Source organism: Podarcis tiliguerta (assembly GCF_965153285.1).
Source record: "Podarcis tiliguerta genome assembly, chromosome: 7".
Classification (NCBI taxonomy): Eukaryota; Metazoa; Chordata; class Lepidosauria; order Squamata; family Lacertidae; genus Podarcis; species Podarcis tiliguerta.
The window spans coordinates 4,846,143-4,871,522 of record NC_139540.1 but is presented as its reverse complement, the minus strand read 5'-3'; the positions used below and the strand labels follow the sequence as shown (position 1 = coordinate 4,871,522).

General features: G+C 47.1%; 1 protein-coding gene across 1 annotated transcript in view; it reads right to left on the bottom strand.

Moving 5' to 3' along the window:
* The window catches only part of TSNARE1 (t-SNARE domain containing 1), a 356,177-nt gene extending 331,070 nt beyond the window's left edge, over positions 1–25,107 (bottom strand). The window contains exons 1-2 of the mRNA XM_083449087.1: positions 25,090–25,107; positions 3,989–4,070 (exon numbers count right to left, since the gene is read on the bottom strand). Coding sequence (XP_083305213.1) covers positions 3,989–4,070; positions 25,090–25,092 — 85 coding nt within the window. The 5' untranslated portion in view covers positions 25,093–25,107. The remainder of the gene's footprint in view (positions 1–3,988; positions 4,071–25,089) is intronic.
* Between the last annotated feature and the right edge of the window lie 273 nt (positions 25,108–25,380).

Below are 25,380 nucleotides of genomic sequence, written 5' to 3'. Positions count from 1 at the left end.
ACCTTGTTACTCACAGATGAACCCAACCAGATGCTAAGCTATTTCTGCACAGATTAAAAACAGGGACTCATTAAATTTGGCATCTTGAAGCCATCATCCCCCTCTCGGGAACAGGGGAAAATCCCCCACCCCCTTGCAAAAATGAACTGCGGGGTCTCCAGTTCTAGATCCTTCAATTACAAAAACAGTTGCTGCAATGAAAGGCACAGATGGATCTGGCCAAAGGTTAATGAAGTGCAGAATCCCATTTCCCACAATGGCCAATCAGAGGCTTTCAAGAGGCGCAGAAACAGGGCTTGAAGGCAACAACTCTCTGTTGTTTTTTTTCAAATCCCCCCATGAACAAAATTCAGTGAGGTTCCATACCACCATACCAGTAACCAGTGACAGATCTTCACATTCCTGGATTCAGCTACTCTACTCTTCCCCAACTCAATAGCCTGCTAGATGGAGCTGTAGCCCAGAGCATAGGCAGGGCATGTATTTGGGGGGAAGACTGGACTTTTAAAGCCACCTTATAGAATCACTGTTACATCTTGCAACAGTGAGTTGGTCTGTGTGTTGCGTAATAAGACATCTCCTCATGTTTCTGAAAAGTAGAGACATCACCTTGCCAACAAAGGTCCGTATAGTAAAAGCTATGGTTTTCCCAGTAGTGATGTATGGAAGTGAAAGCTGGACCATAAAGAAGGCTGGTCGCTGAAGAATTGATGCTTTTGAATTCTGGTGCTGGAGGAGACTCTTGAGCGTCCCATGGACTGCAAGAAGATCAAAACCTCTCCATTCTGAAGGAAATCAGCCCTGAGTGCTCACTGGAAGGACAGATCCTGAAACTGAGGCTCCAATACTTTGGCCACCTCATGAGAAGAGAAGACTCCCTGGAAAAGACCCTGATGTTGGGAAAGATGGAGGGCACAAGGAGAAGAGGACGATAGAGGACGAGATGGTTGGGCAGTGTTCTCGAAGCTACCAGCATGAGTTTGACCAAACTGCGGGAGGCAGTGGAAGACAGGAGTGCCTGGCGTGCTCTGGTCCATGGGGTCACGAAGAGTCGGACACGACTAAACGACTAAACAACAACAACATGTTTCTGAGCACTCATGTTAAGTCCTGCTGTTCTTCCTTTACCTGGGCTGAACAACATGTTCCTCAAAACATTCAGATCCCCATTAAATGCCTTGTATATTCCACCCAAGAACACCCCAATTCTCCCCAAAACATTACGTTAGGCAAGAATTGATGGACACGCTCCATTTTGTCCATGTTCTTCTTAAATTCAATACTATTATTTAAGTTCTTTTGCTTGAAATGCTATCTGATGAAATCCAGGGACTTGGAAAAATAACTAAGATGGATTTTGTTTGGAGTAGGCAGGGGGGTATTATTACTTATCATTTATTAAATTTCTTGTTAGCGTGCAAGTATTTCCCCCCTGAACGGGCAATTTGTTTTCAGTGGTGAGGTTCAGAGCCCACATTCTGAAGGGAGGTGAGAATGTGATGCATAAATGCCCAGACAGTTTATCATCAGAAACTACTGTAATTAAACTGGACACAGGAGAAGTGAGAGACTTGGCTGATGAATCTTTGGAGTCTAGTTGCTCTCTTTGTGGAAGCTGATACAGGAATACCAGTTGGGCTATTTGCTTACAGGGGGTAGGTTTGCCTCCGATCTTCTCTGCTTGCACATTTCTGCATAAAACAATTAACTTTGCAAAAATCACCAGTGGGTAGCCCAGGAACATCTCACTGAACGGGGGACCATGGCTCACTCCGTTTCCATGGTAGCTAACCTAGCTTCGCCATCAAGACCTGCAGGCAACATTGTACAATTCTTACCTCCTATCGCTTCAGCTCTAGTCGTTAGTGTCAAAATATGCCAGAGCTATGACAGCAGCCACGAAAAGTTGGGATAGATTTCAAAAAGTTTAAAGGGCCTTTCTTTCCCCCCTTCTTTTTAACGAAGTAAGTGTATTAAATCCCGCGTTACTGAAAACATCCATAGCACACCATAGAAATATTCTGCCGAAAACATGGTAATGAAGCATTATGTGTGACTAGCTTCACCTCGGAGAGAGAGTAACAAAGCACAACTCTACTTGCACAGGAATAATAAACGTGTCAATTGAGAGTTAATATGGATGAAATTGCTAGTATACTGCCTCACTGGGTCAAATCTGAACACACACAAGAATGTCTGTGTTCCCCCCCAAAAATGTTTTTATATACAATCGCAAGACCTGTTTCAATCTACTGGTCATTTTCAATGCCCTTTAAGTTATAGGCATAGATTGAAATACAGCCAATTAGATCGACCCATCAAACATTTTAGATTTGTGGGCTGGATGGTAATTCATTACGTGTTAACTCAGAGGCAAACCAATGGTGGAGTTACACACCCATTGGGATACTGCCAAGGTCTTCAAAGAAGAATGTAATTTGGAGGGCTTGAAATGCACTAACTGGTCCATCTCCAGCTATCACATCCTTATAGCTACATCAAATTTCCTAGAAGACACTGTATCAGCTTCTTCTCACCTCCATAGCAAACTAAGTGGTCCTTCAGAAGCCTTTGAGATGACACTTTATGAAGGGATGAGCATCCAATGCACTTGTTCCATAAGATGAAGGATTTCCAATTCCACAACAGAGCTGCTCTCCTTCTCCCCACAGGTGCCCATCCTCAACCAAACTCCATTCTGGTGGGTTAGGAGGAGCCCTACAAATTATTTATGGGCTGCATAGGGAGAAGAGGGGAAGTTCTATTACAAAGCCAAAGTCCTTGCACTAACAGAACAAGATACCACCCACAGTTTACTGTCCTTTCTTGTATGGGCATAGAAAACCCATGCTTATATGTTATATGTTAGCCATGTTCAAATATATAAAAGGATGTCACATAGAGGAGGGAGAAAGGTTGTTTTCTGCTGCTCCAGAGAAGCGGACACGGAGCAATGGATGCAAACTACAAGAAAGAAGATTCCACCTAAACATTAGGAAGAACTTCCTGACAGTAAGAGCTGTTCGACAGTGGAATTTGCTGCCAAGGAGTGTGGTGGAGTCTCCTTCTTTGGAGGTCTTTAAGCAGAGGCTTGACAACCATATGTCAGGAGTGCTCTGATGGTGTTTCCTGCTTGGCAGGGGGTTGGACTCGATGGCCCTTGTGGTCTCTTCCAACTCTATGATTCTATGATTCTATGATTCTATGATTCTATATCAGGATTGAGTAACAAGCAGGAGAGTGATTGGGGAGGAGAGAGGAAGACATCAGCATCAAAAGGTGCCGCTCTAGTGGCTTTGGGTTCTATGACATGGTACGGATGGGTCCTCCTGTTCAAGAAGCATTGCTCCAGTCATGATTGGCCTGTGACTAGATCGCCCATGTGACTAGTCTAGGAATCATTAACCTCACTTTAAACCAGCCTTCCCTAACCCAGATGTTTTTTGGGTGGAATGATAGGAGTTGTAATCCAAAAAAAGCATCTAGGAAGGATTTTTGCATTTGTCTTCAGCGACATCCTACCTATCCTGTTCCATTGGGGCTGAGATGTCACAAGGAAGGTAGTAACAAATACCAGAGCTTCTTCTGGTCCAGGCTAAGGTGGGATAAGGCAAACCAGGACCCTGGACAGCTCCCAGTGAGCCCAGTGTGGAGGGAAATGAGTTTGGCCTGACACTATATCAGCAAAGGCTTAAAGTCCTCTGCAATCTTAAAAAGGCTGGTGGCACTTCCATTGGCTCCATCTGCCAGCGGAGATTGTTGCAATATTTAAAGGACTTCAGATTGAGAAGATGATTGATGGAAGAGCCACGTTTTCAGGCTACGGCAGCATAGCCCCTCAAGTAGAAGGGCTGGTGCATCATCTGAATTAGAGTCCTCCTCAAGCCAACTCTGGGACCCAGAGGCAAGGGAAATAGCACACCATCCTATTCAATACACAACCCCCAAGTATCAGGTCACTAAATTTAAGAACTTAACTTGTCGTTACCTTGTGCAGAAACAATACCAAATTTTCTATGGAGGTTTCCCAAAGTCCACCTCTCCTGATCAGCCAAGATTCTCCCGACAATCTATGGAAACAATATGGGGGGTGGGGACTGAATGAGTAATGTAGAGTCCAATTTACCCTAAACAGATTGTGTCGATCATTGAAACCAAACAGAAATTTGGTGCAGCGATTCAGATTCCACATTGCTATGAACATCCTCGGAAACAGACCACATACTCTCTGCTTCAGCCTATGCACAGATCTAGGAAATGGATGGTAATGATAATGTTGGCCAGTCTTACAGCATGGTTGCAATAATTAACTTTCAATGAAATATAGAAACATTGCTAAATAAACACTACAAATAAATAGCCTCTAAGGACTTTTTCCTAGTGGAAGCAATGTGAATGAAGCTATTCTACCTGCCCGCAGACTGTCTCGCCACAGTGGTGCATGCTCTAGTTATCTCTCGCTTGGACTACTGCAATGTGCTCTATGTGGGGCTACCTTTGAAGGTGACCCGGAAACTACAACTAATCCAGAATGCAGCAGCTAGACTGGTGACCAGGAGCAGCTGCTGAGACCACATAACACCAGTCTTGAAAGACCTACACTGGCTCACAGGATGTTTCCGAGCACAATTCAAAGTGTTGGCGCTGACCTTTAAAGCCCTAAAAGGCCTCGGCCCAGTATACCTGAAGGAGCGTCTCCACCCCCATCGTTCTGCCCAGACACTGAGGTCCAGCGCCGAGGGCCTTCTGGCAGTTCCCTCGCTGCAAGAAGCCAAGTTACAGGGAACCATGCAGAGGGCCTTCTCGGTGGTGGCACCTGCCCTGTGGAACATCCTCCCACCAGATGTCAAAGAGAGAAACAACTACCAGACTTTTAGAAAACATCTGAAGGCAGCCCTGTTTAGGGAAGCTGTTAATGTTTGATGGATTACTGTATTTTCATATTCTGTTGGAAGCTGCCCAAGGTGGCTGGGGAAGCCCAGCCAGATGGGCGGGGTATAAATAATTTATTATTATTATTATTGCTACTACTACTGCTGCTGCTACTACTACTATTCGCACACTGAGGACTCTGCAACGACTAGCTTTTTCCCGGATTTCTTCAGAAGAAGAAAAGCCTAAGGAGTCAACCTTGCACAAATCCAGAGTGGAGTCCCTAAGGTGGTGGGATGGGACTTTGTATGCCTCATTCTGGCAAAGCGTGTTCTCCTTCATGGAGAGCACGTGTTGCGGTGGGGGCTGCCAGGACACTCCAAAGTTGGGGGCGGGCTAATTGATTGTTGGCCACTGATGCGATTGGGGCTTCCCTTGTTGTTGGGAAGAAGTTAATGTTGCCATTTATTGATTGACCGCCAGAAATACTAAAACTCCTTGCATGAGGCTAGGGCTTCCTCTTTTCGCCCATGCATCAGATTGCCCCTCCCTCCCTAGAATAGGGTTGTTCGCTTTGACCTTGCTATGCCTGTCATGGGGTCGTCTGCTTTGGAGCGGGGGCCTGGTAGGAATTTTGTCCATCTGGCTGATTGGCTGGGGCCATTTGGGTTTTGCCTACTGCGTAGCAAATTGTCACAACCTGTAAGGTTCGCGGTTAGGCATTGGTTTATGGTTTGGTTGGTTGAGGGGCATGGATTGGCTGTGCCTGTCCCTCTAATGCTGCTGCTGCAAGGGATTCCATTAAAGGAATTGGGAGCTAACTATTGCTTGTCCACTCTGTCAAGGGGGCTCGGGCCATAGCAATGAGCTCCTGGTTGCATTTGGGGTGAGGGCAGGTTCCCTGCTCCGCGTAACCCCCAAGTGTATTCCCCCATTCTGACTTTCGCATCGTGCGGAATGTCAGTCTGTCCCCCATGGTGGGGGCAGATAGTCGCAACCAATGCCTACGCAACCACTCACAAATTTGTATGTTAATAAAGCTGTGGCCAAAATTATACCAAAAATCTTAAACAAAAATTTCTGTGTGATGTGTGAGTTATTTGGGGTGGACCTGGGGACCTCGGCACGCAACTCCTGCAGCCAAGCTAATGCCAATAGTCTTGCTCTGCTTTCCTTTGGACAGCAACAGTGAGGCCGAGAGGGGAAAGTCTTGTCATCTGGGAAGCCCAGCCCCTGCAGACACATTACCCAAGCTGGCACCCCAGGGAAGTCACCTTGGTACTGCTAATGTAGCAGTTTGACTTCACCCCCGGAGGTGCACTTCCATTGTTTCTTGAGACAGCCGGATGCCAACAACAGTTTGGTGCAACTGTACAGGACTATACAGTGGTACCTTGGTTCTCAAACTAAGTCCATTCCAGAAGACCGTTCCAAAACCAAGGCGCGCTTTTCCCATAGAAAGTAATGCAAAATGGATTAATCCGTTCCAGACTTTTAAAAACAACCCCTAAAAGAAGCAATTTATCATGATTTTTTTACTATCTAACAAGAGCATTGATCCATAAAATGAAAGCAATAAACAATGTACTGCAGTCACACAATCAATCAATCAGTAGCTGAACTGGGTTCCACACAGTCACAAAAACGAAACCAAAAGAGCCGCACAAACAAAAACGCAAAATAAATGGCAAAAATAGACAGAACTCAGCGTAACACTCAAAAGGGAAGTGTGGCACCCAAAACGGAGCACATTTGGGTTCCGAAAAAAGTTTGCACTTACTTCTGGGTTTGCAGGGTTTGGGTTCCAAGTTGTTTGAGTACCAAGGAATTTGTGAAACAAGGTACCAACGAAACATGTTGCTAGGAAGACCTGATTCCCTTTATTTCTGGTGTTCAGTTCATGCTCCCTACTGCTTTAACTTAGATTGCATCATTCATGCACAAGAGGCACAAATCAGCAGGTTTGGTGAAGTCTATTCAAAGAGAAGTGCAATATTGTTTTAAGGTGGGAGGGCAGGAGAGGGTAACTATCTGTTTGGGAACACTTGTGGGGGATGAATTGTGGTGAAGCACTTGGAAATTTCAACTCCACGCTACAATTTTTTTTGCTGTTGTAGGCCTCACTTTCCTTTCTTATGTTCCTTTTTGTTCCCTAACGTAGTAGCTCGCCGGAAGAAAATAAATAAAAGGAAAGTGTGTCTCAACTTGGAGTCCTACAAATTAATCAATTAAAGCTTTAGTGGATTGATCTGCCGATTAAACCAATTAAGGTTTGCAGACCTACTAATTATCAGCCTTCCCAGCCTCAAATGCTTTGGACAGGTAATAATTATTTTAAAACATACCAAAAAGGAAAAAGGAAAAACGTCAATGGAAAGAGATTAAGCAAACATTTCCCCCCAAATCCAGCCAGCTTTAAAACTGCAACTATACTCAGCACATCGAGAAAAAAATGCTTCACTTTAAAAATACAATGAGGTGAGCTTTTTTGGCAAATCTTCCGCTGGTAGTCAAAAGGTGCTACTGGAAGGAATTTTTAAAAAATTTTGTTTCGACTACGGCAGACCAGCATGGCTACCTACCTATAACTAGACTTCTGCTGGTAGTTAAGGTAAGGAAGTGAGGGGACAAAGCAGAAATGAGGGTAATTGACCCAGGCTAAGAGGCAGCATGGGACGCGGGTGGCGCTGTGGTCTAAACCACTGAGCCTTGGGCTTGCCGATCAGAAGGTCAGCGGTTCAAATCCCCGCGATGGGGTGAGCTCCTGTTGCTCAGTCCCTGCTCCTGCCAACCTAGCAGTTAGAAAGCACGTCAAAGTGCAAGTAGATAAATAGGTACCGCTCCGGCGGGAAGGTAAACGGCGTTTCCGTGTGCTGCTCTGGTTCGCCAGAAGTGGCTTAGTCATGCTGGCCACATGACCCGGAAGCTGTACGCCGGCTCCCTCGGCCAATAAAGCAAGATGAGCACCGCAACCCCAGAGTCCTCTGCGACTGGACCTAACGGTCAGGGGTCCCTTTACCCTTTCAGAGTCAGCATGGAGAAAAAGGTGTGGCACAGTACAGATCTTGGGGAGGTAGAGCACTTCTTGAGGAAGAAGGAAGCTGTTTTGTGTTCTGCTCCTTAATGCATAGAATGAGAGAATTGTTGAGCTGAGACTCCAAAGGTCATCTAATGCAACCCCATTCAACGCAGGAATCATGGGACTTCCAAGAGGCATCTGGTTCTCTGCTGTGACAACACAACACTGGACTACATTGGTCATGGTCGTGATCCAACTGGGTCCTTCTGAGGTGGTAGAATTGAACGTACCATTTCAGACCGCTGGGGAGCAAGGGGAGAAGGCCACTGCAATAGGAAACCAGCACAGCAAGGAGAAGGCTGGGCTGGACTCTTGACACTCTACTTTTCTACTTGCAGGGATTAAAAAATAAAATTTGGGGGTATTCATAAAAAAATCACTCCCCCATAGAACTCTTTTGACCACCCTCAGTGCCATCTCCTTGTGTGTTGCATTTATATCCCACATTTTCCCCCCAAGAGGAATTTATGGTTATCTTCCTTCGCATCTACACTGCTACGCAGGTTAGGCTGAGAGGCAGTGATTGGCCCCTGTTCACCTCCTACTTGGATGTAAAAATAAACCTCGAAGCAGATTTTGGGAAGGCCACAAATCCTTTGAGTGGCATAGTTCCCTCAGCAGGACCAAAGGAGCAAGGAATCTGGCAGGGACTACTGGGCCGCTCTGCTGATGGCTTGCTATTTTTCCGCAAAACACCTACCGCACCACTTTCTGCTAAGAGGCTGCCTGCTGTCTTTCACCGCACTGATCCTGCCACTAATGCAGTCAAGAGGCACCTCTGGGTGCCTCTGTCAAGCATTTAAAGGCAAAGATCGGCAGACCTCTCCCAGCAATATGAAAACATGGTGTGATCCTCTTAGTGGCCTAATTGCCACTTGTCCAATGCTCCCCTGGCCTCGGACTGTCATTTTGCAGATTTCATATGCATCGAGGCTCCAACGACCCCTCTTAAACTCTCATGTCAGCATGCAAATGGAGTTTAATATAATTAGCCAGGACAGGAAGGCAGGGTCAACCGTGTGTTTTTATCTGTCATGCCAGGCTCTTAATGCAACGTTCCCAAGCCATCTAAGGTACATCCCCCACCATCCCTGCCCAAAGAACCTTCCAGTTTGAAAATAGGTCACTCCTGAATTTAAAGGCATAGAGACCGAAGGAAGAAATGCCCTTGTAAAACTGGTGAGAGAGGACAAGTGGAAGGGCCCAAGCATTTAATATTTGCTTGAACAAGAGATTGTCAACAGCTAAATAGGGGGAGTGGCTGAATAGGGGAGTAAGAGGTTCATAGTCAAAGAATTGTAGAGTTGGAATGGATCCTGAAGGTTGGTCCTCTAGTCCAATGCAGGTATCTCAACACCCAGTCCCCCATCCAATTTGAAACCATATCGGACCCTGCTTAGCTTTGCAAATGTGCTAACAGTTTTATTGCTGCACCACCAGGAGGACTCTAACAGAAGCATTTTTTATATGGTGTGGAGAAAGTGGATTTAGAAAGGGTGTTTTTTTCTCCCTCTCTGGTAACACTAGAACAGGTGGACATCCCATGAAGCAGAACAGACAAAAGGAAGTGCTTCTTCACACATCTCACAGTCAAACTATGGAATTTGCTCCAACAGGAGGCAGGGACGGCCGCCAACTTGGATGGCTTTAAAAGAGGATTAAGCAAACTCATGCATGAGAGGGCTTTAGATGACTAAAAACCCTGATGGCTATGCCATACCTGCTCTCCCCGAAAGATTCCATCAATGGGGTCTCCAAAAAATTCTACACATCACTTGGGAAGACAGGCGAACTAATACCAGTGTACTGGAAGAAGCAAAGGTCACCAGTGCTGAAGCAATGATTCTTCAACATCAACTTTGTTGGACTGGTCACGTTGTGCGGATGCCTGATGATCGTCTTCCAAAGCAACTACTCTATTCCGAACTTAAAAATGGAAAGCGTAATGCTGGTGGTCAACAAAAGAGGTTTAAAGACTGTCTCAAGGCAAATCTTAAAAAATGTAGTATAAACACCAACAATTGGGAAACACTTGCCTGCGAGCGCTCCAATTGGAGAACAGCCTTTAGCAAAGGTGTCATGGGCTTGGAAGGCACTCGAACTCAGGACACAAAGGAGAAACGTGCTAAGAGGAAGGCACACTTGGCAAATCTACACCGTGATCAACTACTGCCCAGAAACCTATGTCCCCACTGTGGAAGGACGTGTGGATCCAGAATTGGCCTCCATAGTCACTTACGGACTCATTGTTAAAAACATGTTTATGGAGGACAATCTTACTCAGCTACGAGGGATCACCAAAGAAAGAGAAGATTGTCAGAGGCAGCAATGCTTCTGAACAGCAGTTGCTGGAAATCACAAACAAGGAGAGAGCTCTTGTGTTCAAATCCTGCTTGTGGGTTTCCCACAGGCATCTGGCTGGCCGCTGTGAGAACAGGATGCTGGACTAGATGGGCCATTGGCCTCAGCCAGCAAGGTTGATGCACAAATGCTACAGAACATAACATTCAGGGCTAAACCATTCACTGAGCTACCACTTCTATTCCACCTTCTGTTTAATATCAATGGTTTGAGAGGCTCTACTGTCAAGGGACACGGGTGGTGCTGTGGGTTAAACCACAGAGCCTAGGACTTGCCAATCAGAAGGTCGGCGGTTCAAATCCCCGCGATGGAGTGAGCTCCCGTTGCTCAGTCCCTGCTCCTGCCAACCTAGCAGTTCGAAAGCATGTCAAAGTGCAAGTAGATAAATAGGTAGCACTCTGGCGGGAAGGTAAACGGCATTTCTGTGTGCTGCTCTGGTTTGCCAAAAGCGGCTCAGTCATGCTGGCCACATGACCCGGAAGCTGTACGCCGGCTCCCTCGGCCAATAAAGCGAGATGAGTGCCGCAACCCCAGAGTTGGTCACGACTGGACCTAATGGTCTGGGGTCCCTTTACTGTCAAGTCTACACAAGAGCACCTGGCTGTTATTTGGCTGTGTTCTCTTCCGGGATGTATGGGAGCAGGAGTCGCCAACAGTGTGCTTGCCATTTGCAGTTGGACTCCAGCTCCCAGCAGCCCCCCAGCAGCAGGGTCAATGGTTGGGGTGATGGGAAGTGTAGTCCAAACACATCTCAAGGGTTGGCTACCTTTGGAATGAAGCCCTTTCCTCTTCTCCTGAGCTTGAATAGCTAGAGATGCTTCAGAATTGCTCCAAATTCCTCAAAGGTGCAGTGTGAATGCCACGCTTGCTAAGTTGGGAAGTGGAACTAAATAATCATCATCATCCTACCATCCTTGATCTTGCTTCTGAAGCTCAGTTTGATGTCCAACACAATACATCACATCTGTCAACAAAGAACTTCATGGCAGACATGTGAAAAATTGGTTTCTGCTACCAAAGATGGTGGGAATTCGTAAAACCCTTGGGTACCAAATTTGCAGTGGGGTGGACAGAACCAAGCAAGAGGAACCCCCATCACTACCGCATAGAAGCTTTCAAGCTGCAAAACCCACCCAACAGAATGTTGCAGAAATTACATGAATCATCGTGTTGTTATAGCAACGTCATCCCTGCATCGGATCTAAAAACCCAGCACAGTTCACATAATAAAAAAGCATTAGGTAAAAAAAGATATATAATGAGATAAAAATGGATTGGCTCAACCTTGCAGTAACACCCACGCTTCCCTTTCCAATACCACCACTTCTGAAAGCATCTGAATTTTTGATATTTAAATAAGGGGAGAGAAACCTGGGAGAGAAACTAGAGGAGGCGGGGGGGGGGGTTGTCAGCTTCGGATGAGGGCCACTGCCGTTATCAAAACTCAAATCCCATTGTTACCTACAGAAGGAATATTCCTATTTCGGCAAGTGGAGAAAGAAAAATAAAATGATAATGCCACACAGAAGGATGTGCTCTGATTCATAATGCTAAAGTTTCATAAGACTGGCAGAACTCCCTAACAACCACTTGCCACATTATATAAAGAGAACGGCCCCAACCAGCTGCCGTCCCTGAACAGGGAATGTAAACATGACTAGGGAAATTGCGTGTGGGGAGAAGGGTGGACTCTGACCCCACGCCCCCACAATATACCCACGTGCATCAGCCCTCATGCACTTCAGCCCTCACATTGAGTGTGCACCTACCCTCCCCATTCATTCGTATTCCCCACTCAAGTGAAAGCAGATGAACAGGACTAAAGGTAAAGGTAAAGGTACCCCTGCCCATACGGGCCAGTCTTGACAGACTCTAGGGTTGTGCGCCCATCTCACTCAAAGAGGCCAAGGGCCAGCGCTGTCCGAAGACACTTCCGGGTCACGTGGCCAGCGTGACATCGCTGCTCTGGCGAGCCAGAGCCGCACACGGAAACGCCGTTTACCTTCCCGCTAGTAAGGGGTCCCTATTTATCTACTTGCACCCGGGAGTGCTTTCGAACTGCTAGGTTGGCAGGCGCTGGGACCGAACAGCGGGAGTGCACCCCGCCGCGGGGATTCGAACCACCGACCTTTCGATCAGCAAGCCCTAGGCACTGAGGCTTTAACCCACAGCACCACCCGCGTCCTATGATGAACAGGACTATAGCCTGTCAAAACCCCGGAGTCCAGGAGTGGCTGCAGAGTCTCCAGCTAAGACCAGGTTCAGGTCCCTGAGCCTGCTTCTGGAGAAGAAGAGAGCATGGCCCTATGATCATCTTCTGAGGCCCTTCTTCACGTGTCTCCTCCACAAAAGGTCCAGAGGAAGAAGAAGAGGAAGAGGAGAAGGAGTTTGGATTTGATATTCCGCTTTATCACTACCCGAAGGAGTCTCAAAGCGGCTAATATTCTCCTTTCCCTTCCTCCCCCCCAACAAACACTCTGTGAGGTGAGTGGGGCTGAGAGACTTCAGAGAAGTGTGACTGGCCCAAGGTCACCCAGCAGCTGCATGTGGAGGAGCAGAGACGCAAACCCAGTTCCCCAGATTACGAGACTACCGCTCTTAACCACTACACCACACTGGCTCTCAGAGAGTAACAACATGAGAAACGGCCTTCTCTGCAGTGGCTCCCCATTTGTGGAATGCTCTCCCCAGGGAGGTTTGCCTGGCACCTTCATTATGCACCTTTAGTTGCTAGGCAAAAACATTCCTCTTTGACCAGGCCTTTGGCCCAGGTTCAAATCCTGGAGAGTCACTGCCAGTCATTGTGGGCAGCACTGAGGCAGACAGGCCAATGGTCTCACTTGGCATAAGGCAGCTTTCTGTGTCCCTGTGTCATTTTGATCTTCCCCAAGTGTGGATTGTGGAAGTTTTCCCCTTCCACTTTTGGACCAATACGGCCTTTTAGATAAACGTGGCTACTCCAACGAGTCGAAAGCGAGAGGCACATTTAAATGCAAAATGCGCTGCTGTTACTGCTGGGAACCAAGAATCATTTTGTAAAATAAACCTACCAATCACATCAAGCAAAATTACTAGTGAAAAGCTGATCAAAGAAAGCGCATTCGTGCCACTTGGCTTCAAGTTGTATGCTGTCAACTACACAGGCTGCACATAACTACCAATTCCGGGAACAAAAAGTGAAAAGTATCGCTTTACAGCACATGCATAAGGAGTGTGACATGAAACAAATATGTACTCTGCATTATATTATCCCCTCAAAGGAAGCACAGAATGCCATTCTGAAAGCACCGGTTTCAGTAATGCCGGAACGTCAGGTAAATATCGTTACGCAATGGGGTTCTAAGCATTTACTCAGGTTCAGTTTCCCTGGAACAAAGATCAGTGCAGACTGTGGTATCTTTAGGATAGACAGTGGTACCTCTGGTTGCGAACAGGATCCGTTCCGGAGCCCCGTTCACAACCTGAAAGAAATGCAACGCACATCTGCGCACGCGCGGGTCACGATTCGCCGCATCTGCATATGTGCGAGTGGCGAAACACGGAAGTAACCCTTTCCGGTACTTCCGGGTCGCCGTGGGACACAACCTGAAAAGACATAACCTGAACTGAACGTAACAAGAGGTATGACTGTATAGTTCTATGGATCCAGCACAGAGTAAGCAGGTCTCTGTGTCTCCAGTTTCCAGTCTGTTTCCAGCTCACTCACATACAACTCCTATCTAGCAGCTAGGACAGGGGGTAGAGGAAGGGCCCACCCGTTAGCCTGGAGGGCATCAACACTTTGTTACAGCTTTTGCAACTGAGCGCATTCTTTTGGGATGCTGATGAGGGCACCTAAGTGGCCAGCTATGGTCAATGCCTTGTGAAGAAGCTTGTCCGACTAGTTCAGCAACAGGACCCACCGTTAGATTCTAATCTTCCCTGGACTCTGGGAACTGGAAGGGATTCAGGGCATCATTCAGACTGAGCTCCCAAACCAACAACAATATTCTAATGAACGTTAACCAGAATTCCTTTCTGGGAGCAAAACCACCACTACCACAACCACCCTGATTCTCCCCAGGATTTTCAAGGAAATCACATCCCCTAGGAAAGCATTCCTCTGCTCTGAGAGCTTTTTGGTTCTTCCTACTGAATTATTTCTAAGGAGGCCTAGTTCAAAGTCAGGTAGCAAATCTGCTTCAGGTGGGGACCAGCATGATGATCCATGCCACAGAATGCTACCTACATAGGAAAGCTAGATGGTGATTGCAGGGTGTGGGTCACTTCAGTATTGGGTTATGAATTCAGAAGATACATAAGAACAGACACGGTTCAGCAGCTGAGATCTACACAAAAAAAATTCCAGATTTGATCTCCAGGTAGGATTGGGAGAGAACCCTATCTGAAACCCTGGGGACCTTCTGTCAATCAGTGTAGATGATACTGAGCTAGATGGACCAGTGGCAGCAGGGCATTGTAGAGAATTGGACTAGATGACCCTCGGGGCCCCTTCCAAGTCTACAATTCTATGATTCTGCAGTCTGACTCTGTGTAAGGCACAGTGTTAGAAAATCAGCTATATAAGCTGGGCACCAAATGGCTCCTTAAACCAAGGTTGTTGTGTTGTTGCTGTTTAGTTGTGTCCGACTCTTTGTCGGACATAAGACCAGAGGTCCCTCTTTTCAAATAGTGTGTACAGAAATGGGCAGAAGCTCTCCAGGGTCTCCCAGCCTTAACTGTTGTTGTTTAGTCGTGTCCGACTCTTCGTGACCCCATGGACCAGAGCACACCAGGCCCTCCTGTCTTCCACTGCCTCCTGCAGTTTGGTCAGACTCATGCTGGTCGCTTCGAGAACACTGTCCAACCATCTCGTCCTCTGTCATCCCCTTCTCCTTGTGCCCTCCATCTTTCCCAACATCAGGGTCTTTTCCAGGGAGTCTTCTCTTCTCATGAGGCGGCCAAAGTATTGGAGCCTCAGCTTCACGATCTGTCCTTCCAATGAGCACTCAGGGCTGATTTCCTTCAGAATGGAGAGGTTTGATCTTCTTGCAGTCCATGGGACTCCCAAGAGTCTCCTACAGCACCATAATTCAAAAGCATAAATTCTTTGCCAAAATGGAATGTCTAGTTGCCATTTGGGGGGCAAGATGGCTCTAAAGCAAGCATAGCCAAACTCGGCCTGCCAGATGTTTTGGGACTACAACTCCCATCATCCCTAGTTAACAGGACCATCGGTCAGGGATGATGGGAACTGTAGTTCCAAAACATCTGGAGGGCCGAGTTTGCCTATGCCTGCTCTAAAATCTTAATTAATTTTTTTTTCAAATGATGGACTGACTGTGATTGATTCTTAGTTAAACATCTGGCTAGTTCAGATGAGAACCTTCAGCTGGCTTAAGAGCTCTGAGAACTTAAAGAAGAGAAGTCCCTTGATCCAGGGGCAGTCTGCATATCTATTGGCCAATTCCAACCTCTTTTTCTTAAGGCTGAGTGCTCTAGCTCAGGCTGCACAGAAAAAGCAATTTGATTCCAGAAATGCATTCTGATTGTGCAGACAAAATATCACTGATAGGGTATTAGTGTGTGAAAACAGTCAAGTTCCAAGGATCCCCAGGCATACATCTCCAGATGGTGGAGACGTCAGGTATCTTCACCTGGTCGCAAATGGTTGAAAGGCAGGTGCAAAATGTGCCTGGTGCTTGGCTGATTTTGAACACTGCTAAGGCGGCGTGGGTTAAACCACAGAGCCTAGGGCTTGCTGATCAGAAGGTCGGCAGTTCGAATCCCCGCGACGCGGTGAGCTCCCGTTGCTCGGTCCCTGCTCCTGCCAACCTAGCAGTTCAAAAGCACGTCAAAGTGCAAATAGATAAATAGGTACCGCTCCAGCGGGAAGGTAAACGGCGTTTCCGTGTGCTGCTCTGGTTCGCCAGATGTGGCTTAGTCATGCTGGCCACATGACCCAGAAGTTGTACACCGGCTCCCTCGGCCAAAAAAGCGAGATGAGCGCCGTAACCCCAGAGTCGGCCACGACTGGACCTAATGGTCAGGGGTCCCTTTACCTTTATGGTGGCTATGTTCCTATATAACAAGAGCCCTGCTGCACCAGACCAAATATATACCAAGTCCAGAGCCCTGTTTTCCACTACCACCAAGTAAAGGTAAAGGTACCCCTGCCCGTACGGGCCAGTCTTGACTCTAGGGTTGTGCGCCCATCTCACTCAAAGAGGCCAAGGGCCAGCGCTGTCCGAAGACACTTCCGGGTCACGTGGCCAGCGTGACATCGCTGTTCTGGCGAGCCAGAGCCGCACACGGAAACGCCGTTTACCTTCCCGCTAGTAAGCGGTCCCTATTTATCTACTTGCACCCAGGGGTGCTTTCGAACTGCTAGGTTGGCAGGCGCTGGGACCGAACAGCGGGAGCGCACCCCGCCGCGGGGATTCGAACTGCCGACCTAGGCACTGAGGCTTTAACCCACAGCGCCACCTGCGTCCCCTAGGTAACATGCAAATGACAATCAGGGTATGGAGGCAAGAGCTATCTCCAGCTGTCGCTTCCAAAAGCTGACATTCTGGCTCTAAACATCAAGTTCCAAGTCGCCATTACAGCTAATAGCCACCGATCAAAGGGCTGCTGTTTCCCTGTCAGGTGAATGAGTCACAGAAGATAAATAAGCTCTGTCTCGTGAGAAACCCTGGGTCCTCCCACATGGTATCTTGCAAGCAGCAAGTCAAATCAGGGAAAGGTAGGCACGTCTAGACCGCAGAGAATCGATTTATAACATACTTGAACTGAAAGCCCGTTTTACAGTAGCTGTAGAATCAGCCCCCGAATTCCCCGGTAATAGACAATATAAAAAAGTGAATTGTCCCCATGCACCGAAGCGTGTCAATTGTAATTCAAGTTATAGACCAAAACCTTGCTTTGTAAAAGGTGCGTTTGTTAAATAAAAGCCTCTGGACACTTGGAAGAGCAGGGGCTGAGCAGTTATAGAGAAGTGTTGTAGCTCAGTGGTAGAGCCCCTGCCTTGCATCCAAAAGGTCCCAGGTCAAAAACCTGGCGTCTCCCAACACCATAGCTGTCAACCATCCTTTATTTGGCGGGAAAGTCCCTTATCCCAGCGCTGTGTCCCGCTGCTGTCCCTTATTGATGATGTCCCTTAAATTTCCTGGGTTTCAAAGGAAGCAGCTCCTCTCCCTCCCTCCCTCCCTGCCAGCCAGGGAGGATGGAGGTTCCAACTGTGTTGCTTGGCTGCATTGCTCACCCAATAAGGAGTCTAAGAACGACTGGGGGGTAGAGCTTGCATGCCTTGTACCTGGGGACTCGCCTTTGCTCAGCACTTCTCAGCGTAGAGGTGACGGTGGTTTTCCTTGCTGCATCCCCTTTGCCGGGTTGCTGCGCTGTGGGAACCACCGCTTGAGACTTTGTTTGGCTGCTGGCTGGGCTTTCTGCCTTTGGCTTGGGGGGGCTCAGAAGTTGAACATACCTGTGCCAGGAAAATCCCTTATTTTGGCTGCTGATCCCTCATTTTCGAGGCTGCTGGTCCCTTACTTTCAAATCTGTAAGTTGACAGCTATGCCCAACATATCTGGAAATGTGCTCACTCTGAAACCCCGGAGAGCTACACGAATGTAGAAAATACCGAACGACAGAATGAGGTCCACTTACCCAAGAAGACTTTCCTGCACTCTCCTCCCTCAGCACACCATACATCTACTATGCTATGAAGTGTTGGGGGGAAACCCATAATATATTTTGGGGGTGCACATAGTGGGAGAAGAGGGGGGAAAGTCCCATTGTATTAGTGGACCGCTTTCACTGTACACATACACCACTGAATCCTACCCACCATGTCGAATCAGGTAAAAAGTGTATTTTTAAAAGTAATTTTAGTATGGCTGAAACACCACTACTGGGGATAAAGCATCCCCGCTTTACTTTTTCAAAAGGGGAAAAGGATACCAAGAATCTAAGAAAAATTTGCAGAACAGCAACTTCAAATACAGATGCCTGGAGCCTTCCCAAAGAAAAACCCACTAGTTTAATCAAAACTCTTTTTGCTTTCCTCAAAAGCCATCAGTTGTTTAGACCAAAGTGGAGGAAAGCAATTCATTTGAGACAAGTTGCTATTACTTGCAACTCTGATTTCAAAAGACAGTGTGAGTAAACTGAGCTATATGCAACACTGGTCTGACTTGGTATAAGGTAAAAGGTAAAGGTAAAGGGACCCCTGACCATTAGGTCCAGTAGTGGCCGACTCTGGGGTTGCGACACTCATCTCGCTTTATTGGCCGAGGGAGCTGGCGTACAGCTTCCGGGTCATGTGGCCAGCATGACTAAGCCGCTTCTGGCGAACCAGAGCAGCAAACGGAAATGCCATTTACCTACCCGCCGGAGCGGTACCTATTTCTCTACTTGCACTTTGACGTGCTTTCGAACTGCTAGGTGGGCAGGAACAGGGACCGAGCAACAGGAGCTCACCCCGTCAGGGAGATGCGAACCACTGACCTTCTGATTGGCAAGTCCTAGTCTCTGTGGTTTAACCCACAGCGCCACCCTACTAATGAAGTAACAGCCTCAGGAGGCCAAGGAGAGGAACCCTGAAACCTAGCAGTAACTTGGACACACACACAGAGGCTAAGGAAAATCGAAATCATGAGGACTAACCACTGAACCACAGGCCTCTGAACCTGGACCTCTAGAGAACAAGAGGTCCCTTCCAAGTGTTGGAATTCAGGAAGCCCAGACCAAGGTTTGGGCCAAGTACTCTTTGGTGAGAGAAACCCAGCAGAGATCTCACATCACAAAATATGCAGCAAAGGAAAGTGTGGAGAGATAGGCTGCAAAACCTTAAAAATGTGCCCTCCCAGTGAGCCCCCAAAATATTTCCCTTTCCAAGCAATCCTACTTCCCAACCACGTATTTGGTAAGTCATAAAATTGTTTACTTACAAAACTCTTCAAGGGTCAGATGAATGTGCATTTCTGTGAAATAGTCAGGAAAGATGCAAAGGCAGTCAAAACGTTGCTTTGTTACAAAAGGTACAATTTCTAAAGTATCGATAGAGAAAAATGCTAGTTTCATACTCTGTTCTTGTCCGAAGCAAAAAAGGTTGGTTAAAGCCATGTGGGTGGAGTGACCAGCTCAGAGTTCCACATGGAGAGAGGGAGAAATAACAAAAATTCCTTTCGAGATATGAAGTGATGACATAGGCTAAGCCTGGCAAGACAGCTTACTCTGTGGTTCACCCCTTAATTAGACTCAAACTGGCTAGGATAATATGAGGCTGGAACCCTACACCAAGTGCTTTGCACCTTTGCAGACAGTGGGCTTTGGCATGAGATCATGGAGAGACAAAGTGAGTACTTAGATCTAGGTCAAAGGGCTGTCTTTTAAAATCTCTGAACTACTCAGCTGGGAATCCTTAGGGGTATGCTCAAGTTCAGGTAGCTAAGAGCTCAGTAGAGAGTCTCATTGGAACAATGTGTGTGCTCCCTGGGCTCTGTCCAGGGTCCTGAAAGAACATACTTTGTTTCAATTGCTCAGAATCTGCACATCCTGTCCCAGAGTGTTTGCTGGATTTCCATCTCCCCTGTCATGTCCATGGGCAGTATAGAGGATTCTACTAACTTCTGAGCACTTTGAGACAGTCCAATTTGAGAATGCACCCTTGAATTCAGATAACGTAGAATGTAGAGAAGGGTTTGAGGATGTATGTAGAAACTAGTCTACTGTACAAAGGTAACATTCACATCCATTATTCTTTCCCCTTTTGCCTCTGAGCCCATGCACCAGAGAAGTCTGGGAGCAACCAGGGCAGACAATCCCCACTGGCACATGGATCTTGGAAGGTTGCCTAGAAGGTTCAGCCCAGACACTGAGGTCCACCTAAGATGGCCTTCTCTTGGTTCTTTCACTGCAAGAAGTGAGGTTACAGGGAAGCAGGCTGAGGGCCTTCTCGGTAGTGGTGCCCTCCCTGTGGAATGCCTCCCCTCCCCCCCCACACCAAATGTCAAGGAGATAAGGAACTGCACAACTTTTGGAAGACATCAGAAGGCAGCCCTGTTTGAGGAACTTTTTTAATGTTTGACTTATTATGTTTTTATATGTGCTGTAAGCCACCCAGAGTGGGTGGGGTATAAACATTACTATTATTATTAGCTGTTTAGCAGTGGAACAGACTCCCTCAGGAGGTGGTGGTGGACTCTGCTTCCCTGCAGGCTCTTAAGCAGAGGTTGGATGGATGCTTTAGCCAAGATTCCAGCATTGTGGGGGGGTTCAGCTAGATGACCCTTGAATCCCTTCCAGCTCTAAGATTCTATGGTTCTATGAATATTATGATGGCCCTTGGTCTGAACAAAATAAAATGGAAAGGAGTGATAGGACAGAAGAGTCTTTGCGAATCCAGTGATGGGCAGTTTCAATTACTGCAAACAACCGGGTCGCAAATGATCCTTCGCACACACCAATAACCCAAAGCATACAATGATGTCCAACATGGTGAAGCATTACCAAATTTTAATTCAAAGGGAATGATCAGTGTCAAACTGAACACACAACTGAGATTCATGACTCTGGTGTTGCGTAAACCAATGTTGTTTAAACTCCCATTAGCTTCAGCCAGTATAGCCAACGTTCAAGAGTGATGGAAGTTGTACCCAGCACCATCTGAAGGGGACATCATTGGCTACCCCTGGCCCAGTCCACCGAGAATGGTACTTTCTCAAAGCCAAGAAGGTAGATCTTCTGCCAGATTTATTTTGGGCAGAGACTGGAACACAGAAACAGCAAATGGCCAGACGTCTGAATGACAGAAGTTCTGCTCACATCATTACCTGGGTATCTGCCTTTCCAAATACTGCTCTCATCACTTATTCATCTTGCCGCATTGCTGAAGGGACTCTTCACACAAGGGAACCACCAGGGAACAAAACTCAGTGACGGATTCCTCCGTTAAGTAAAGAACTATATTTGCTGAATATTTAAAGTGCAACACCCCTGCAACAAAACGGCAGCACTCCACATGGTTCCATCAGCTATTCCTTCTCCGTCTTCCCCTACCACTGAACCTTGCTCAGGGGTTGAATGCATAAAGTATCCTCCAGTCATCGGGGAAAAGAGACATCACAAAAGCCTTTGGTTTACCAAGCACAAGTCAAAAAGAGGATACGTCTAACTGCCAAAGCTATAACTCCAGGGAAGGCTCATCCATTTTAAGCACTTGTACTGCCTCGCAATCACCTTGTTATGACCTTGCAAAGGCTCTCCAAGTTATTCTAATATTGCTTCAGAAAACTTGGAAGGCCGTCAAAAAATTGTGCTTTTTCCACCTAATTAAAACATACCTGTGGAAGGGTCACTGCTGTCCCCATGTGACTTATTGAAACACCGGTCTACAAACTACATTCAACAGAAGACGATGGGCCGTTCCTAAATTACGATTTTGGAAAGAAAGAGGAAATTTTCTCACTAAGATGCCTTGCTCACCATGACCAACCTGGATTTTGAGGTGTGCTATAGCTCAGTTTGCTGGAGGAGACTCCTGAGAGTCCCATGGACTGCAAGAAGATCAAACGCATCCATTCTGAAGGAAATCAGCCCTGAGTGCTCACTGGAAGGACAGATCCTGAAGCTGAGGATCCAATACTTTGGCCACCTCATGAGAAGGGAAGACTCACTGGAAAAGACCCTGATGCTGGGAAAGATGGAGGGCACAAGGAGAAGGGGACGACAGAGGACGAGATGGTTAGACAGTGTTCTCCAAGCTACAAACATGAATCTGACCAAACTGCGGGTGGCAGTGGAAGACAGGAGTGCCTGGCGTGCTCTGGTCCAGGGGGTCACGAAGAGTCGGACACGACTGAACGACTAAACAACAACAATAGCTCAGTTTGTGTATATTCATATTTATTTTATTTTGTTGCATTTCTATTCCACCTTTTTTCTCCATGATGCTGAAGATGGCACACATGGCTCCCCCTCTCATTTAATCCCCTTAACAACCCTGTGAGGTAGGCTATGCTGGCCCAAGGTCACCCAGTGAGCTCCATGGCTGCACAGGGCATTTGAACCCTGTTCTCCCAGGACCTACTCTGACACTCTAACCACTACACCACACTGGCACTGTGTAGTCACGGTGACGCCCAATTCAGCACTATTTGTCATCTACATGTGCACATCTCATAGCAGCCTTGCAAGGATTGCTCAGGAGAAAAGATGATGCAAGGGTAATAGAGTTCCCTACAGTTCTGAAAATTTGAGAATTACTGTGTTTGGTTATTCTAGGTCTCACGTCCATGATGGATGATCCAACATTGCTGGAGAACTGCTGAAAGCAGAAGCCCATCTTGCAGCAGTCATCAAAACTAGAACAGAACATGCCATTTGGCAAGGCCATCCCTTTGTAAGGTGTGGCTCTTAGGTCCAAACCGTTCTCTTCTCTGGTACAGAGCAGGTTGTACAGCTTTCCATCACTAATACTTGGTCTTCTCCAAGGCTCCAAAATGGAACCATGGTTTACTGTAGAGGTGCAGTGTCATGATGCTGGGATTAACTCCCTTCTCCAAGAGATGAGCTGGAGGGCCCAGAAGATGAGTACATGGTGGCAATGCCCTTGTGGCCTAAGGATGTCATACTGTCATCTTCTGAGTCTTAAGTCTCCATCAGACGTCTCAATATAATAAATAATAATAATAATATTATTAATAATAATAATAACAATAAATAATAATAATAATAATAATAATAATAATAATAATAATAATAATAAATTTAGTTATACCCCGGCCATCTGGCTGGCTTCCAACAAAGTATTAAAATACAGTAGTCTGTTAAACATTAAAAGCTTCCCAAAACAGTGCTGCCTTCAGATGTCTTCTAAAAGTCTGGTAGTTGCTCTTCTCTTTGACATCTGGTTGGAGGGCGTTCCAAAGGGCAGGTGCCACTACCGAGAAGGCCTTCTGCCTGGTTCCCTGTAGCTTGGCTTCTCGCAGTGAGGGAACCGCCAGAAGGCCCTCGACGCTAGACCTCAGTGTCCAGGCAGAACGATGGGGGTGGAGACGCTCCTTCAGGTATACTGTACTGAGGCTGTTTAGAGCTTTAAAGGCCAGCACCAACACTTTGAATTGTGCTCGGAAATGTACTGGGAGCCAATGTAGGTCTTTCAAGACCGGTGTTGTGTTGTCTCGGCGGCTACTCCCAGTCACCAGTCTAACTGCCACATTCTGGATTAGTTGTAGTTTCCGGGTCACCTTCAAAGGTAGTCCCACATAGAGCGCATTGCAGTAGTCCAAGCGGGAGATAACCAGAGCATGCATCACTCTGGCGAGACAGTCTGCAGGCTGTATAACCACACTCTCCCCTGCTTAGCCATAACTGCTGCTCCTTTATAAGGCTCATTCTTAGGCTGACGATTGCTGAAGCAACATCTGAGCTCTGCTGTCATATAACACAGTCTAAGTCCTCCACAAGGCCTCACTTCAGCCTCGACTTGTATGAGGTCAATGCTCACATCATGACAGGAAGAAGCTTTTTTTTTTTTTTTTTTAGAAGACCACCAGAACCTGCTACATCCTGGTGCCTGCTGGGACAATGCTGATATCCTGGGCTGAGAAGTAGGAGGTGTTTGTGACTCAAGAGCCAGTGTGGTGTAGTGGTTAAGAGCTCATAATCTGGTGAACCGGGTTCGTGTCTCCGCTCCTCCACATGCAGCTGCTGGGTGACCTTAGGCTAGTCACACTTCTCTGAAGTCTCTCAGCCCCACTCACCTCACAGAGTGTTTGTTGTGGGGGAGGAAGGGAAAGGAGAATGTTAGCCGCTTTGAGACTCCTTCGGGTAGTGATAAAGCGGGATATCACATCCAAACTCCTCCTCCTCCTCCTCTTCTTCTTCTTCTTCTTCTTCTTGATCCTTAGGACTTGGGTCATATTACACACAGGCCTAGTGGATCCCCGGGATCTAGCGGACCCATGCCCCAAGGCCCTGCAATACTGAAGGAGAAAGGCAATGGAACAAATAAATAAATATCTACCTAATTCAGTTTAGGCTTCCTGCCAGAAAGCCAGAGGGCCTTTATGCTGTCTTTTCGGAAGACGAAAGTCTTTCGCGTCAACCTAATGGCAACCGACTGCAGCATAATGAAAGTTCATGCATTTTGGTAGAGCAACGCGAGAGATTGAAAGAGAAGCACCGAAGAGGCAGAGGACTCGGGAATCAGGTGGATGCAGGTTGACCGGGAAAGAGGCAATCTTTCCAGGATGTTGGATCCAAAACTATTTAGGACCTTACCAGCCGGGCTGGGGGACTTATGGCTCTCCAGAGAATGTTGGACTACAACTCCTATCATCCCTGTCCACTGGCCAGGCTGACTGAGGTGGATGGAAGTACAGCAACATCTCAAGGGGATTTGTAAGTACCAGCACTTTTAACTGGACTTGGAAGTGAGGTGGTGCTGGACCCTGCATTGGATGGAGAACCTGCTCCCCATCTCTGACAACAGATAACCTGACCTCCACCTACAAAATACCCCCTGGAGGTCCAAAATGCAGACCCTACAACCACACACACTCAGCTAACTTCTATTAAGGGCCTTACAGCACACTGTTGTGTGTGTAAGAGGAGGAAGGTTTAATCCATCAGGCCATGGTCTCCAGCATCCACAGTGGATTTGACATGCAGGGATGGAGCCCTATGTCCACCCATCAAAACTGACTGGTCTGTTGGAGAGTTTGACAGGGATAGAATGGAACGATTGTGTAGGTGTTGAGATGGCTAGTTCACCGGGTAAAACAGCTCCATACCATGTGCTGGGGATGTCCCCAGAGGTGCACTTTCAGGGAAGACCATCAGAAATGCTCAGAGTCTTCCACAGATGCAGCCACAGCTTCCCAGATGCAATTCTCACTCTCGCAGCAGCTGAAAAATGCGCTGGCAATGTCACCGGAACCTCCACGGCTGTATCCATGGAGAGATTTTGCTTTCTGCGTTCCAAAACAATCTATCTATTCCAAAAACGCAGCATCTCATACTTATTTTTCCCCCCTGTACATGTAAATTACCAGTGAGTCAATGGCAGGGGAGGAAACTGGAGC